Raw genomic sequence first — 13,754 nt, 5'->3', positions numbered from 1 at the left:
CCCCTCTCTTTCCACATCCCTAGGCAAAAAAACAAAAGAAAAAATAAAATATATGTCAATGGTCAATATGTGTAGTAAGATACTGTAATTATAGACCTAAACTGCAATTCCCTTTTCACATCTATTTTAATATTTTATTTATAGATAAATGAAGTCAAATCTGACAACAAAGACAAAACTAAGAAAGCTACATCAGCAGATACTCCAGTTCATATTACTGCAATTAGTGACCCAGTTCCTATATCTGAAGAATCTGAAGAGCTGGATCAGAAGACATTCAGTGTAGTAAGTTCCTTATTGCTATCTTAATGCTGGTTTTTGACACAGAAAGAATGACATTCTGAATTAAAACTGCTTCCATGTGCTCAGTTAATGCCAGTGTGCGTAGCCATTGTGGCACTTGATCCGTTGCCAGTGAGGTCTCAGAATAGCGCACCAAAAGCGTGGGCAAGAGTTATAGATAGATAAATAGATAAATTAAAGGTTCAGTTCTGTCTTCATGCAGACAAACATTACAAAATTTCTGCACAAGCCCAATAGCAGCTTTTTCAGGTGTGTGCTTGTACTTCTGAGTTACATATTGAATATGCACTCTCCTTTTTAGTGAGGTCCTATGAAAACAATATGACAATGATCACCCGGTGATATGGTGCCTAAATATGCTCTGATCTCTTCACAGGTCATTTGATATGCATATGCCCAGCACCATATAACATTTAAAAATGTGAAATCCTGAGATCTGTGTGCTTCACAGATGAGATAGGTTAGAATTAGTTTGGATTGTTGTAGGTCTATGTGAGGATCCTTGTTGTAGGTCTGTGTGAGGAATGGACGAATGTAATATTTCATCTTTTGGTTCATCTTGTCTTGATCATTGAGCTTGTGCCTATGCTGAGGGAGCTGTGGCCTGCAATCTATAAGATGGGCCTGTTTGTGTTCAGGAGGGATGCATGTACTGGGCCCATTGTTTGGCCATAAAACATGCATACTAAGACACAATATGCCATGTTCCAGCAGTCAGGTTCATGCTCAAGAAGCATTTCTTAACACTGACTATCATGCTGACTGTCACTCGGTTTCTCATCTTACCTTAATAGAAAATGTTAATGCGGAAGGTTGTGACAGATTACCTTAGGCAACATGGAGTTCTCAGACTGCCTAGACTCCCTCAATTGAATTTTCCATCTGGGTGTAGCACAACATGTCAGATTCAGAGAAAATTTACATCTTTTTTTTCTCTCACTGTATATATTGTACCTGTGCAGACTTTGATTGACTAACATCCATACCCAATTTACTAACCAATTTTACATTCCTCCTGAACTGGGCCCACTGAATCTAAAGGAATCCAGATTGGTTTAACTCATAGTTGAGAACCATAAGAGAGATAGATAACAAGAAAATCAACTCCCCTCCCGCCCCCTCCCCCCCGGGTCTTTTTTCCCCTCAAGACTAAACATGCCCAGTTTTTTCAACCTTTTCTGACAGGTAGGTTTTTCTAAAGCTTCTGTCATTTTTGTTGCTCTCCTTAATTTGGTGTCATCCTTCTTAGTACAGGTGTTCTGGACACCACACTAAGTGGTGTGGGGCAATTACCTCTTGGGTCTTAAATATGATCCTTCTATTAATACACACCAGAATATTAACTTTTTTCACGTAGTTGGCTCATACTCAATTTGTGATCCATTATAATCCCCCAGATCCTTTTCAACAGTGTTACCACCTTGACAGTTATTTCCCACTGTGTATTTGTGCATTTGTTTTTTTTCCTTGTAAATTTAATCCAGGAGATTCCACTTAATAGCAACCTGGATATTAACAACTTCCAATTAATAGCAACATGTTGCCGAGAACCAATCCCTTCTCATTGCCTTTAATATTATGGGACTTCAGATGTTGGCATCAGCATGCAGCTTCTTAACGGGTTAACAACATTTTTTTGGAAGAGAGGCATCAGCTGCAACTAGGGAAGAAAGTGCTGGGAGGACGTGCCTTCCCTGGCTGTAGCCCCACAAAGCTGCCTGTGACCAGTGCTCAGCATGTCTCAGTGCTTCTTTTTGGGACTGCAGCCCCACAAACCTACTTGTGCATGGGGACTTGCATGAGGTCAAGGCTGTGGGCTGGGAGGGGAGGCTGTGGGCAGGGCAGTAATATGGAGAGGGCTGTAGCTTGGATGTCAGACCACTCCCTGACTCTCTGGCTTTGCCTTGTCGGCGACTGCATGCAGGGAAGAAATCACTCTGAAATGGTGAGCCCCAATCCCTGGAGAGCATAGGGAAAGGTATCATACAGCTCTGTGGTCCCTCAGCACCCCGTTTAATATAGAAAGCCCCAGAATCTGGGCTCCAGTCCCTTCTCCCCACTGGCTTCCCTGGCTACAAGAAGATCCGTGGCCAGGGAAGGGACATCCCAGCACTTCCTTCTCCAGCTGCAGCCTTGTAAACCTGCCTTCTGCTTATTGGCAACTGCCAGATAATGGCAACTTTTTGCTGGCAACAGAGAGGTTGCTGATAAGCAAAATCTACTGTACTTCGCACTTCTTTTTATTGAATTTCATCTTGTTGATTTCAGACCATTTCTCCAATTTGTCAAGGTCGTTTTGAATTCTAATTCTGTCCTCCAAAGTACATGTAATTCTTTCCAGCCTGATGTCATCCACAAATGTTATAAGCATACCCTCAACTCTGTTATCTAAATTATTAATGAAAATATTAGTAATACCAGCCCAGGACTGATCTTTGTGGGGCCCTACTAGATACATCCTCCCAGATGGACAGTGAACCATTGATAACTACTCTTTTTGAGTACAGTCTTTCAGTCAGATTTGCACCCATTTAATAGCAATTTCATTTAGACCATGTTGCCCTAGTTTTCTTATGGGAGTATCATATGGGACTATGTCAAAAGCCTTATAAAAACAAGATTTATCATGTCTGAGCTTCCCTTCCATTCACTAGGCCAGTAACCTGTCAAAGAAGGGACTTATTGTGGTTTAGCACAATTTGTTCTTGACAAATCTATGCTGGCTATTGCTTATTATCCTGTTATCCTCTCAATACTAACAAATCGCTGAATAAAGAGTATTTGTTGAATGCTCTGGCCATGTGAATTTAAAAAAAAAATACTCTTCCCCATATTCGTCATAATAGGAAAACAATAAGAGAGTAGTCCAGGTGCTTTTAGCGCTCAAGACACTGAACAGGTTGATGAAGGAGACAAAGTTGTGATGAAATCATAGCACTTTTGCTGCAGTCTCTCCAGAAGACCTTCTAATATCAGTGAACCAGGCAGGATCTCATCTACAAAGTCCAGTCAGGCCCTGCTTTTGACAATTTCTCCTATTCACCTACTGAAAGCATCACTTCCACTATAAGATATTACAGTTCAGTCTGTCCTCTTCTCCCCCCTTCTCTCTTTTCACTTAGAGAATCAAGATAGGTACAAAGAGATCCTAATATCCCCTTTTTTCCACTTTTTCTCACTGGCTCATGAAGAAATGGGTGTATGGGAGGGCTGGATATGGGACAAGGAGAGCCAGCCTCGTCCATTCTTCCTCGTGCAAGGAAAACTTGAACTGAGTTTCATCTGTCTGTCCATACCAGCATCTCCCTGGTAGTCTTAGCTTCATTCATAGGGATCAATCCACTGGCAAGATTGTCTGAGAGAGAGCTGCAGAGATTTTTCTGAAGGGTAGGGAACCGCTCCCAAACAAGAGAGGAAAAGGAATGCAGATCCTCTCCTGAGTGGAATGTCACTTGTCCTCTAGGCTCCAATTGTTTCAGGATTCATCTATTCTAGATTTATTGAATACTGTCATATATGGTCTTGACACTGAATTTGTATACAGGTTTCTTGAAAGTAACACAGGTCTTGTATTGTGTATTTGTTGCTGAAAGGTCAAAAAAACCCAAAAACATTAGAATTATAATAATGAGTCATCGTATCTGTTTCTAATATCCTATTTCTAAGAAAATCTTACCATATAAATTAGTATTTTCTTAAATCTTAAATACAATCTGATGCTTTCATATAGGAGCTAATATCGCAGTGGTTTAAATTATTACTTTTCCAAAGGAAACTTGTAGTAAAAGAGAATTTTAAGAGCTGTGAGCCAGAGGCTTGATGTTTCATTTGGCTTAGAGTAGCACTGTCTTTGCCTGTGTAAATATCACAGTAGTAAGGTGGGTCATGTTGTAGAATTTATCTTTTTTTCCCCCCTCCCTCCTGACTTATATATTCCTTTTTCCACTTTACAGTGCAAAGAAAGAATGAGGCCTGTCAAAGCAGCGCTGAAACAGCTGGATAGACCAGAAAAAGGTCTTTCAGAAAGGGAACAGCTGGAGCATACTAGACAGTGTCTGATCAAAATTGGGGATCACATCACTGAATGTCTAAAAGAGTACACAAATCCGGAACAAATTAAGCAGTGGAGGAAGTAAGTAATCCTACATTTTTCATGAATGAAAGGGAAAAATTCATCACTGTTCCTATTAACTAGAGCAGTGGTTCCCAAACTGGGGTTTGTGAACCCCTGGGGGTTCACAGAATGTTACAGGGGGTTCGCCAGAAAAATTTCACTAATGGCCAGAGGACCCCGGGCATTGGAGGCAGCAGGTGGGACCCAGTTGCAGGGCGGTCAACGGGGTCCAGCAGCGGGAGCACCGCGGAGTGCAGAGGAAACTTAAACTTAAATCCCTGGAAATATTCATTTTTAGGAGGGGGTTCACAGGCTGTTAAAGTTTGGGAACCACTGAACTAAAGTGATTTCTGTTGCTTTCCAACTCTCAGTTCTGGAGAAGACATTGTACTTCTGAAGTTTGCTGATGTAGTGCTGAAAACCACAGAGCATTCATTGATCTCATAGGGTTTCAAAACACATCTTCAGTGCTTAATTTACTACTTCTTCAGTACACTTCAGTAAACTTTGCTCTTTCTTGGCAAATGATTTATTACTACTACTTTGGCTTAAGAGCTTTATTTAAGTATATACAATAGCTGTGTTTAATTACACTTGTAATAATTGGTCATACATGGAATCTCTGAGAACTGTCGGGGATGATTTGTCTTTAGCATGCTGTTTGTACAATCAGATATTGGTGTAGTTTGTCTCTCAGTGCCCTATATATGGCCAGAAAGAGACCAGAGTTTGCACAGCCACTGTATGAGTAAATATAATGACCTCTCCACAACCCAAGAACTTGGGCTGCACCTCATTACTTCCTTCCAAATAGTTCCTTCCAAAACTACTTTTAGGTAGTTCAGAGTAGTTCCAGGCTTAGCCTTGCCACTTCCACCCTCTCTTTCAAATTTCTCTTTCAACCATGAAAATCAAAGTGGCACTTAATGCATCTACATTCTATATTGCAATCCTGGCTTTTAAAGTTAAATTGGGGACAGCACCAAGGAAATTTCTCTTTCCCACTCTCTTTTGAATCAATAGGGGCCTGATATTTCAAGGACTTTGTTCCCCACATGGGACCTCCCACCAAACTCTTTATCACCAATTTTTCCCTCTCCCAGTCTGGACAAACATCCAGAAAATGAATTAAGATTCATTTCCACTAGTATCTTTGTGATTACTCATTTGTGAAAATTCATCTGGTTTCAATGCAGAAGATACATGACCAACCCTTGGAATCATATGGACACATCCTATCTGCCTCTGCTATTTTCAGGAAATTAGGCATGTAGCACAAAAGTCTTGCACTGGGGGAAAAAATCTTGGAAGTTACATCATTGAGTTTCCATTTTAGAGGGGATTTAGAAAAAAAGAGAGCTTTTTGACCTTGAAGAAGAGATCAAAGCTCAAAAGTTTGTCCAACACCAACAGTTGGTCCAACAAAAGATGTTAGATGTCACCCATGTTGATGACAAAAGATGTCACCCATGTTGTTTCTCTTAAGAGAATTGAGTACTCAACTCCTATTGTAAAGGCAGGTCCATCCTACCCTTAATTAGCAGAGTATTCACTGATGTCAGTTACTTCTTCATCGTCATATCTGCATTCTAAACTAATTATTATAAACATCACATAGCAGTAAAGAGAGGAATTAATAATACATGTGTAGCATTTAGTGCTTTATATCTTCCGAGAACTATGCAAAATTGTTTGTTGTATTGCTAGATATGCTACCTTCTCATGTGATTGGACCTGATTCACCACTGCATTACAACTCCATTGACTTCAATGTAGTTACACCAGTGTGGCACTGAAATATCACAATGGTGAATCAGGCCCATTGTATACAAAGTGGCATGAAGGAAAACCAGTGCATGCGGGAAAGCTAACCTGTCTTTTTTTTTTCTTTTTTTTTTAATTTTCCTTTCTCTAGAAATTTGTGGATTTTTGTGTCAAAGTTTACAGAATTTGATGCCAGAAAGCTGCACAAACTATATAAACACGCAATCAAAAAACGCCAGGAATCTCAGGTAATATATTGTTTTATATTTAGAGACATTCTGAAAAGATTTTTTTTTTGAAGTATTAAAACTTTTAAGGGTAAAGTGTTAACGGACTCTGAATTTACTTTGTACAAATGAAACTGTCTGATTTAGAGGATATATTTTTGTGTCTTAATAATATCACCTTTTAGATCAGATGGAATGTTTTAGCACTTACTATTTGTAATTTTGAGATTTAGCAATGCCATGTTTAGCAATGTTGTATTTATTTCTCTTAGCAACACAATGACCAGAACATCAGCAGCAATGTGAACACACATGTGATTAGAAATCCAGGTAAGATGTTCTGCATGGTGGTGTGTTAAAATGTTTTCGAATAGGGTATTTGAAATGAAAGAAACTTCAATAACTCTGAAACCTTCTAAAACTCCTCCTAGCATTTAGTGAACTTGTCCCTAAAGAGGTATAGATTTAGATTTACTTAGTGAGCCCCAGCATACATACTTTAGTTGATGAAACTAAGTCAAGCACAAATCCAACTGCAGCTAGTATTTTTAACAATAATTTGCTATTTGGCAATCCTTTTTATTAGAACACGTTTGAAAATACACTTTTTTGTGTTTAATTATTTTAAGAAAGAGAAACACTTGATGCCTCTAGACTAGTTCCAGGCTCCAACATGGGTTTTTTCTTTGTTTTGTTTTTTGTTTTCTTGCTGCTGTTGTAATCACTATCATGGATTCTAAGGTCTTCATTTAAAGCAGGGACCAACAATCTATGGTGTAGGATGCAATATGCGCCTTTTGTCATTGACAGTGACATTATCCTCCCACTCTCATGAGCTTGCATCCACAATGCAATATTGGACTTTTGTGTTTCCTTTTTCACTATATATATCCAATCACTCAGGAAGCCATGCTACTACTTCCTCTGAATTACACTAAAATGCCATTGTTTCATTAGTTGCACAACTAAAACTTTTGTCCATGCTTTGGACATTTCTCACCTTGAATACTATAACTTTCTCTGCTCACCCTACTACTGTTCAACATTCCGCTGGTAAGGGCAACATTACCCGCACTGACCTCTCATTGAAACACTTTGTTGGGTTCCTGTCCTTTAATTAATCAAATTGAACTTTTCATCAGTTCATTCTAGATCCTACATAATCTCTTATATCTCCATCTCTAAATACCACCCTGCATTTCTACTCTTGTTTCTGCCTATGCACCCCCCACTTCTCTCAGTTCACACATTTTTGCTCCCATTGTCAGCTTCTGTTACAAATCATTGTATTTCTCTCACACAGTTTAATCTAAGAAGTTGAAGTGTTGTCCTGTACAATAATCCTTTCATATTTTTCAACTAGAAGTTTTGTAGTTTATGAAATTCCCTTACACAGAAATGCACATTCAGCATAGCTATCTATTTTATTAAGCAGATGTGGAAAGACTGAAAGATAATACAAACCATGATGACAGTAGCAGGGACAGTTATTCCTCTGACAGACATTTGTCACAATACCATGATCATCACAAAGACAGACATCAGGGAGATGCTTACAAAAAAAGTGACTGTAGGAAAAGGCCCTATTCTGCCTTCAGCAATGGAAAAGATCACAGGGATTGGGATCACTACAAACAGGACAGCAGGTGAGTTTTGTTGTTAATCCATAGAAATCTGGGGGAGGGATGTTTTATTTTTTGTTTTGTTGTTGGTATTGTTTCTGGGGATTTTTTAATTGTATTTCAGTTAAGTCGGTGGTTCATACCGAAAACAAATTGCCAGGTTTGTTAGGTCATTGTAGATACTTATCCAACATGTTTTCACAAACTTAGTGAAACTCAAATTCAGTTGATTAGAATACTGTGCTATACTTAAAATGTGCTTGCTTCCACACTTACCCAATAATGTAATGCCTCTTCTGAATTCATCCACAAGACCATCTACCCTCTGTGCATTTAAATCCCTCTTGAAGACTCTGTGTGTGTGTGTGTGTGTGTGTGTGTGTGTGTGTGTGTGTGTGTGTGTGTGTGTGTGTGTGTGTGTGTGTGTGTGTGTGTGAGAGAGAGAGAGAGAGAGAGAGAGAGAGAGAGAGACCTTATTTTGCCAAGATGCAGCATTTTGAAACTCTAGTTTTTTCAGGATCAAACCAGTAAACTGGACACCTCCATCCCTCTGTGCATCTACATATACAAATCCTCTCCCTCTGTACTACTTCCCCATACCTTTCTTCAAGGACTTTGTCTTCTTTTCTTTTGGAAAAATACCTAGCATATTATGTTCTACTATAAACTTATCATAAATAGTAATAAAGGTAAGATTTAAAGTCAGTTCAAAGAATAGAAAGTTCTGATAAGTGAATATTCTGACCCTAAAAAAAAAAAAAGAAGAAGAATCAGCAGCAGAAGACGACAACATAAGACAGGAAGTAATAGGCAATCAAAATGAAGGAAATTGTGTTGGATGGGAGGAAAAATTGATATTCTGATATCGCAAGAGGTAGACGTATTTCAGTAACACTGGACAAGTAAGCCATCAGTGATGATGGGACATGAGAGCATGGAACGAAACATGGTTACCAGGCTCTTTGGAATCTCTTCATTTTATAACACTTTCAATTAGAAAAGATGAATTTGACAAAGTATATATCTCATCTGTTTTTTTAATATCCATGCTCCCTTTGACAAACACAAGAATATCCAAGTTTCTGAGCACCAAAGCTTCATTTTTGTGTATAGTGCAGAATTTAAAAGAATGAGCTCTTAAAATAATTCTGCTAGATTGCCACCATTTTAACCTTTGGTTTTATAACTATTACCAAAATAACAATTTATCTTATCTTTCAGATACTACAGTGATAGTAAACATAGAAAGCTGGATGACCACAGGAGTAGAGATCACAGGTCAAGCCTGGAAGGAAATTTAAAAGACAGTCGGTCTCATTCAGACCACCGTTCCCATTCAGACCACCGGATACACTCAGATCACCGATCCAGTTCAGACTACAGCCATCATAAATCTTCCAGGGACTATAGATACCACTCAGACTGGCAAATGGACCATAGAGCTTCCAGTAGTGGCCCAAGGTCACCACTAGATCAGAGGTCTCCTTATGGCTCAAGGTCTCCCTTAGGACACAGATCTCCCTTTGAACACTCAGCAGATCACAAAAGTACACCTGAACATACATGGAGTAGCCGGAAAACATAACAAAGACTAACATTTTCTGGACCTTCTTTTAGCCATATACAGTAAACTAACACAGTAATTGCCTTACATGACTTGAAAGACATGGACTGGATATTCTATCAGTAGCAGTATTGTTACTTCTTTCCAGGATGCAAGGTCTATTATCCCAACAGAAGAAAAAAAATATTTTTGTATTTAAAGTTTATGCTGCACTGTGCTGCAAATGTTGTGGCACTTTTTTTAAGAAATGGAAAATGTTTACTTTTACAGGGACCTCAACACTGCCCCATTCAGACTGGATCTTATTATAAAACTCTTCATGTCAAAGTGCTTTTAGGCTGAATACAGTTTAAATTATGTTTGTAAATGAACTTTTACACACTGACCTGTGATCGTGTATCAGGAAGGAATGAGGCGTTTGGGTTTTATTTTGTTTTATTTTTCTTAGTAAGAACTCTCAAGGACCTTGTTCACTTTCCAAAGCTACTTGTTTACATTGTACACTGCGACCACCTTGCCGCTTTTCATCACAAGCTTGAATATTTAAATTCTGTACCTAGAACTGTAAAATAGCCAGGATTTCTCCTGTTTGTGATCAATTGTAATGCCTTTTTACAAAAAAAAGCTGTAAATTATTGTAAATTAATTAAATGAGCTTTTTCCCCCTCAGGCTTTTTTTGACTGTTCCTTTCCCCACCAACTCAGGCCTTCTTGTCACAAGTATGGAACAAAATCAGTGTATTGCATTTTTGAATAAAATATCTTGATGGAATCACTGTTCAGAATGTAAAATTGGGGAAAGGGAACACTTTATTCCATTTAGTGCTCCTTTTTTTTGTTTTTTTTTGATACTGTGTGCGTTACATGTTTTGTTTTTTCTATTAAAATGTCCGTGTTGTGATTGTTGTAATGAAATGGTGAGAAATATACAACTAAATTAGGCTCTGAAAAAAAATTAGGTGTATTTGTTTTAAAAGGAGAGTTCAACACATGAACCCTTCAGAATCCATATCAGCCAAAATTTATTGTAAATCCATTTGTTTTACCTCTTCAGTATAGGCAATAATGTCAAATGTGCTATGCAGCCAGTTAATATTTTAGAAGATTTGAGTGACTTTATTAATAGAAATTGTTACAATGCACACTGATTGTAAATAGATAACTTCTATCTGACAAATTAAATTTAACTAAAGGATATATGGGCTCTTGTAGTTTTCTGATGCTGTTTTCCAATGGTATTGCCTTCTTTATAAGTTAAACATTATTAAAATGATTTACCCTTAGATGTATACTAATTTTAGTGATATCAAATTTAAGAATATTGAAGCAAAATCATACTTTAAAATGTATGTCAGGAGGAATAATTTAATAAGGTTAAAAATCCAATGACTTGATGGAATACTTCAGATTATATTTTTAGGGTGCTTATATAATATTTTTGTCTTTATTTTCCATGGTGGTTTTTTTAGGCCATATGTTTTTAAGCATCTCTTTTGTTTAGTTAGTTTACTTCACGTTCTGTGATCCCTGCCTCCCATTTGTCTGTGGATTTTTGTTTTTGTTTTTTACATTATGATAATCTGAACAGTAATTATTTGTGATGTCACAAATAGAGGTTGAGTCCAGAACAATAATAAGCAGATGCAATTTAAGAAAATTTAAAGATCCTGGATGTTTATATGGATGTCCCTAATAAAATGTGGAAGACAAATGACAGAAAAAGGTATTCAAGCAGAATTTTTTCCCAAACTTTTTCCTGAAGATGACAGTTAATATTTTAACAGACAAAAATGAATATCTACAAAAATTCAATATACTTAGACAAAGTGAATAAGTTAAGATTGAGATCTTGGCAATATTGTGTGTGTGTGTGTGTGTGTGTGTGTGTGTGTGTGTGTGTGTGTGTGTGTATATATATATAAAATAAAAGAAATGTAACTTCACATTTGAAACAAATAATAAAAAAAGATAGCTGCTCTTCTATTTTTAACCCACAATCTGTCTGTCAGCTGGCTTTGTTGGAACAGAATAAATCTAGAAAAATAAGCTTTTCCCTAAATTTGTTTTATAGAACAAAAATAAAATTGTAATATAAAATACCTCAGAACAGTTAGGTCTGGTTTGGTAATTGTGCGTGACATGGAATTTATCATCCCTAAATTTCAGACTAATGTCAGATTATATATCACTCAGATTTCTCATTCTTATCTCTAATTGTATAAAATAAAACTTTTCTATGTCTGAAAAGATTAAAATTGAAATGAAATTTCTTCAAGAATTGGCCCACATGGTTCCCCCTGTAGATTTGTGCACGCAAACCTGGAATCTTGTTCTCTTCAGTTCTGGTATCATTATAGTCAGGAAATTGTTTATCTGAGCAAGAAATGTTTAATGGTTAATTTTTTCACCCCCTCTTTGTAAAATTTAGATTTAGTGACTTTGTGGCCTGCCTTTCTTCCCAGGATAGAGAAGCCGGAAAAGGATCAGGCCTTAAAAGATCTGCAATAGTAAAGGGGGTGATCCTGCCCAACTGACGTGAATAAAATTCCTATTTAATTTGGTGATGCAGGGTCTGACCTAAATGTCCATTTTAGAAGAGCATATTTAAGATGTCTGGAAGGAGGAGGGCTTTCTCTTTGGGGCTCCTTGGTCTGTGTCCCTTTTATCCTGGGGACTCTAAGTAAACAAGATAGGAGACTTACCTGTATCCTCAAGAGGTCTTGAGGGCTCACTCAGCCCAGGCAATTTTCAAGTTATTGAATCTGAAGGGTAAGGATCCAATCAATCAAACCTTTTAAAGAGGGAAATAGATTGAGAATAGACTGTTTCTGTTCACTAACAATTTCAATGAAGCAAAAAAGACCCTGAAACTTTCCTCTGAAACCATATTATTTCTCTCGAGCACATTCTATTGAGACAATCTCTAGTTAATAGTGGAAGAAAGATCTCTGATCAGGTGTAAACCAGCATCTGTGGGTGACAAGAATTTGAATAAGTACTTTGTGTAGCCCCTCCTCTATTCTGTGTTCAATCAAATTGTTGATGTGTGAAATCGCAATCTATTCAATCAGCTCTTTGTGTAGTCTTCAATTCCAAGTACCTCACCCTTTTTGTTCAAAGAGAAAACTTTATATAATGGATGATATTTTTGGATGATATAATGCATTATATGTTTCACTCTTGGAAAGCATTTAGAATGGGTCCTGGATTCAGGGGCAAGAAGATTAAAGCAGATGGATAGGAAATCTTCATTCCTCTTTTCTCTGAATTGATCAATTACAAAGCTATTCTAGTTTGAGATTTTCACCTCCAAAGTGAAATTTACCTTTGTGAAGGTCTAGGCATTAATCTTAAGATCACAAAGATATTTACCCAACTCCTACAAACTTCATCAGAGAAGTTCTTCATATTCTACGTTGTAATGGAAAAATCATAAACTGAAAGCATTTTGCTACTTCCCAAGTTAAGAAACAGAATTAAAAATCAGAGGGGTAGCCATGTTAGTCTGGATCTGCATGCATGCATTCGACGAAGTGGGTATTCACCCATGAAAGCTTATGCTCCAATACATCTGTTAGTCTACAAGGTGCCACACGACTCTTTGCCGCTTTTACAGAATTAAAAATGTTACCAGATCACTTCCTTTCTGTGTCCAGACTTCTAGCTCATACCACCCAGAAAAAGTGATGATGTAATTGACTATAGCAATTTTGTTGTGGGTGGTCATTAGAAGTTTATCAGTAAAAGTAAAGTTAAAGTTGAATTTTCACTGATGACCAAATTTGATAAGTTATATACAGCATTACAAACATTTGAGGTGGCCATTGGAAGAGATATAATGAAGCAAAAGGTTGTTAGACAAAGAGTTTAGCCACCTTTGGATCCTATTCATAGGAAGACAACCTAGGTTGGTGGTCATAGATATTAAGTCATCAAGTAACAAATTTTCTCATCTACCTATTCACTGATCAAAGACATCGCTGCTGAAAATTCACAAAGCCATACAGAAGATACTACTGTAGCTGGATGTTCTAAGGTCTCTAAACATCTAGGGGCTATCATTCTCCTTAAAACACCTGTGCTTCACTCTCATTGTTGCCAAGGGAAGGAGGTAGCTATTTTTGCTAAGGGAGCCTTTAGTCTCGTTCCCATAGGGAACA

General features: G+C 37.6%; 1 protein-coding gene across 2 annotated transcripts in view; it reads left to right on the top strand.

Moving 5' to 3' along the window:
* CHD1 (chromodomain helicase DNA binding protein 1) overlaps nt 1-10,789 on the top strand; it is an 82,872-nt gene extending 72,083 nt beyond the window's left edge. For both annotated transcript variants that reach the window (XM_038401992.2, XM_038401994.2), the window contains 6 exons: nt 145-285; nt 4,257-4,435; nt 6,333-6,429; nt 6,681-6,738; nt 7,844-8,054; nt 9,252-10,789. In XM_038401992.2, coding sequence (XP_038257920.1) covers nt 145-285; nt 4,257-4,435; nt 6,333-6,429; nt 6,681-6,738; nt 7,844-8,054; nt 9,252-9,615 — 1,050 coding nt within the window. In that variant the 3' untranslated portion in view covers nt 9,616-10,789. The remainder of the gene's footprint in view (nt 1-144; nt 286-4,256; nt 4,436-6,332; nt 6,430-6,680; nt 6,739-7,843; nt 8,055-9,251) is intronic.
* Nucleotides 10,790-13,754: the final 2,965 nt, after the last annotated feature.

Source organism: Dermochelys coriacea, chromosome 5 (genome assembly GCF_009764565.3).
Source record: "Dermochelys coriacea isolate rDerCor1 chromosome 5, rDerCor1.pri.v4, whole genome shotgun sequence".
Lineage (NCBI taxonomy): Eukaryota > Metazoa > Chordata > Testudines > Dermochelyidae > Dermochelys > Dermochelys coriacea.
The sequence above is the reverse complement of the archived record's forward strand: the minus strand, read 5'-3'. Positions and strand labels throughout refer to the sequence as shown.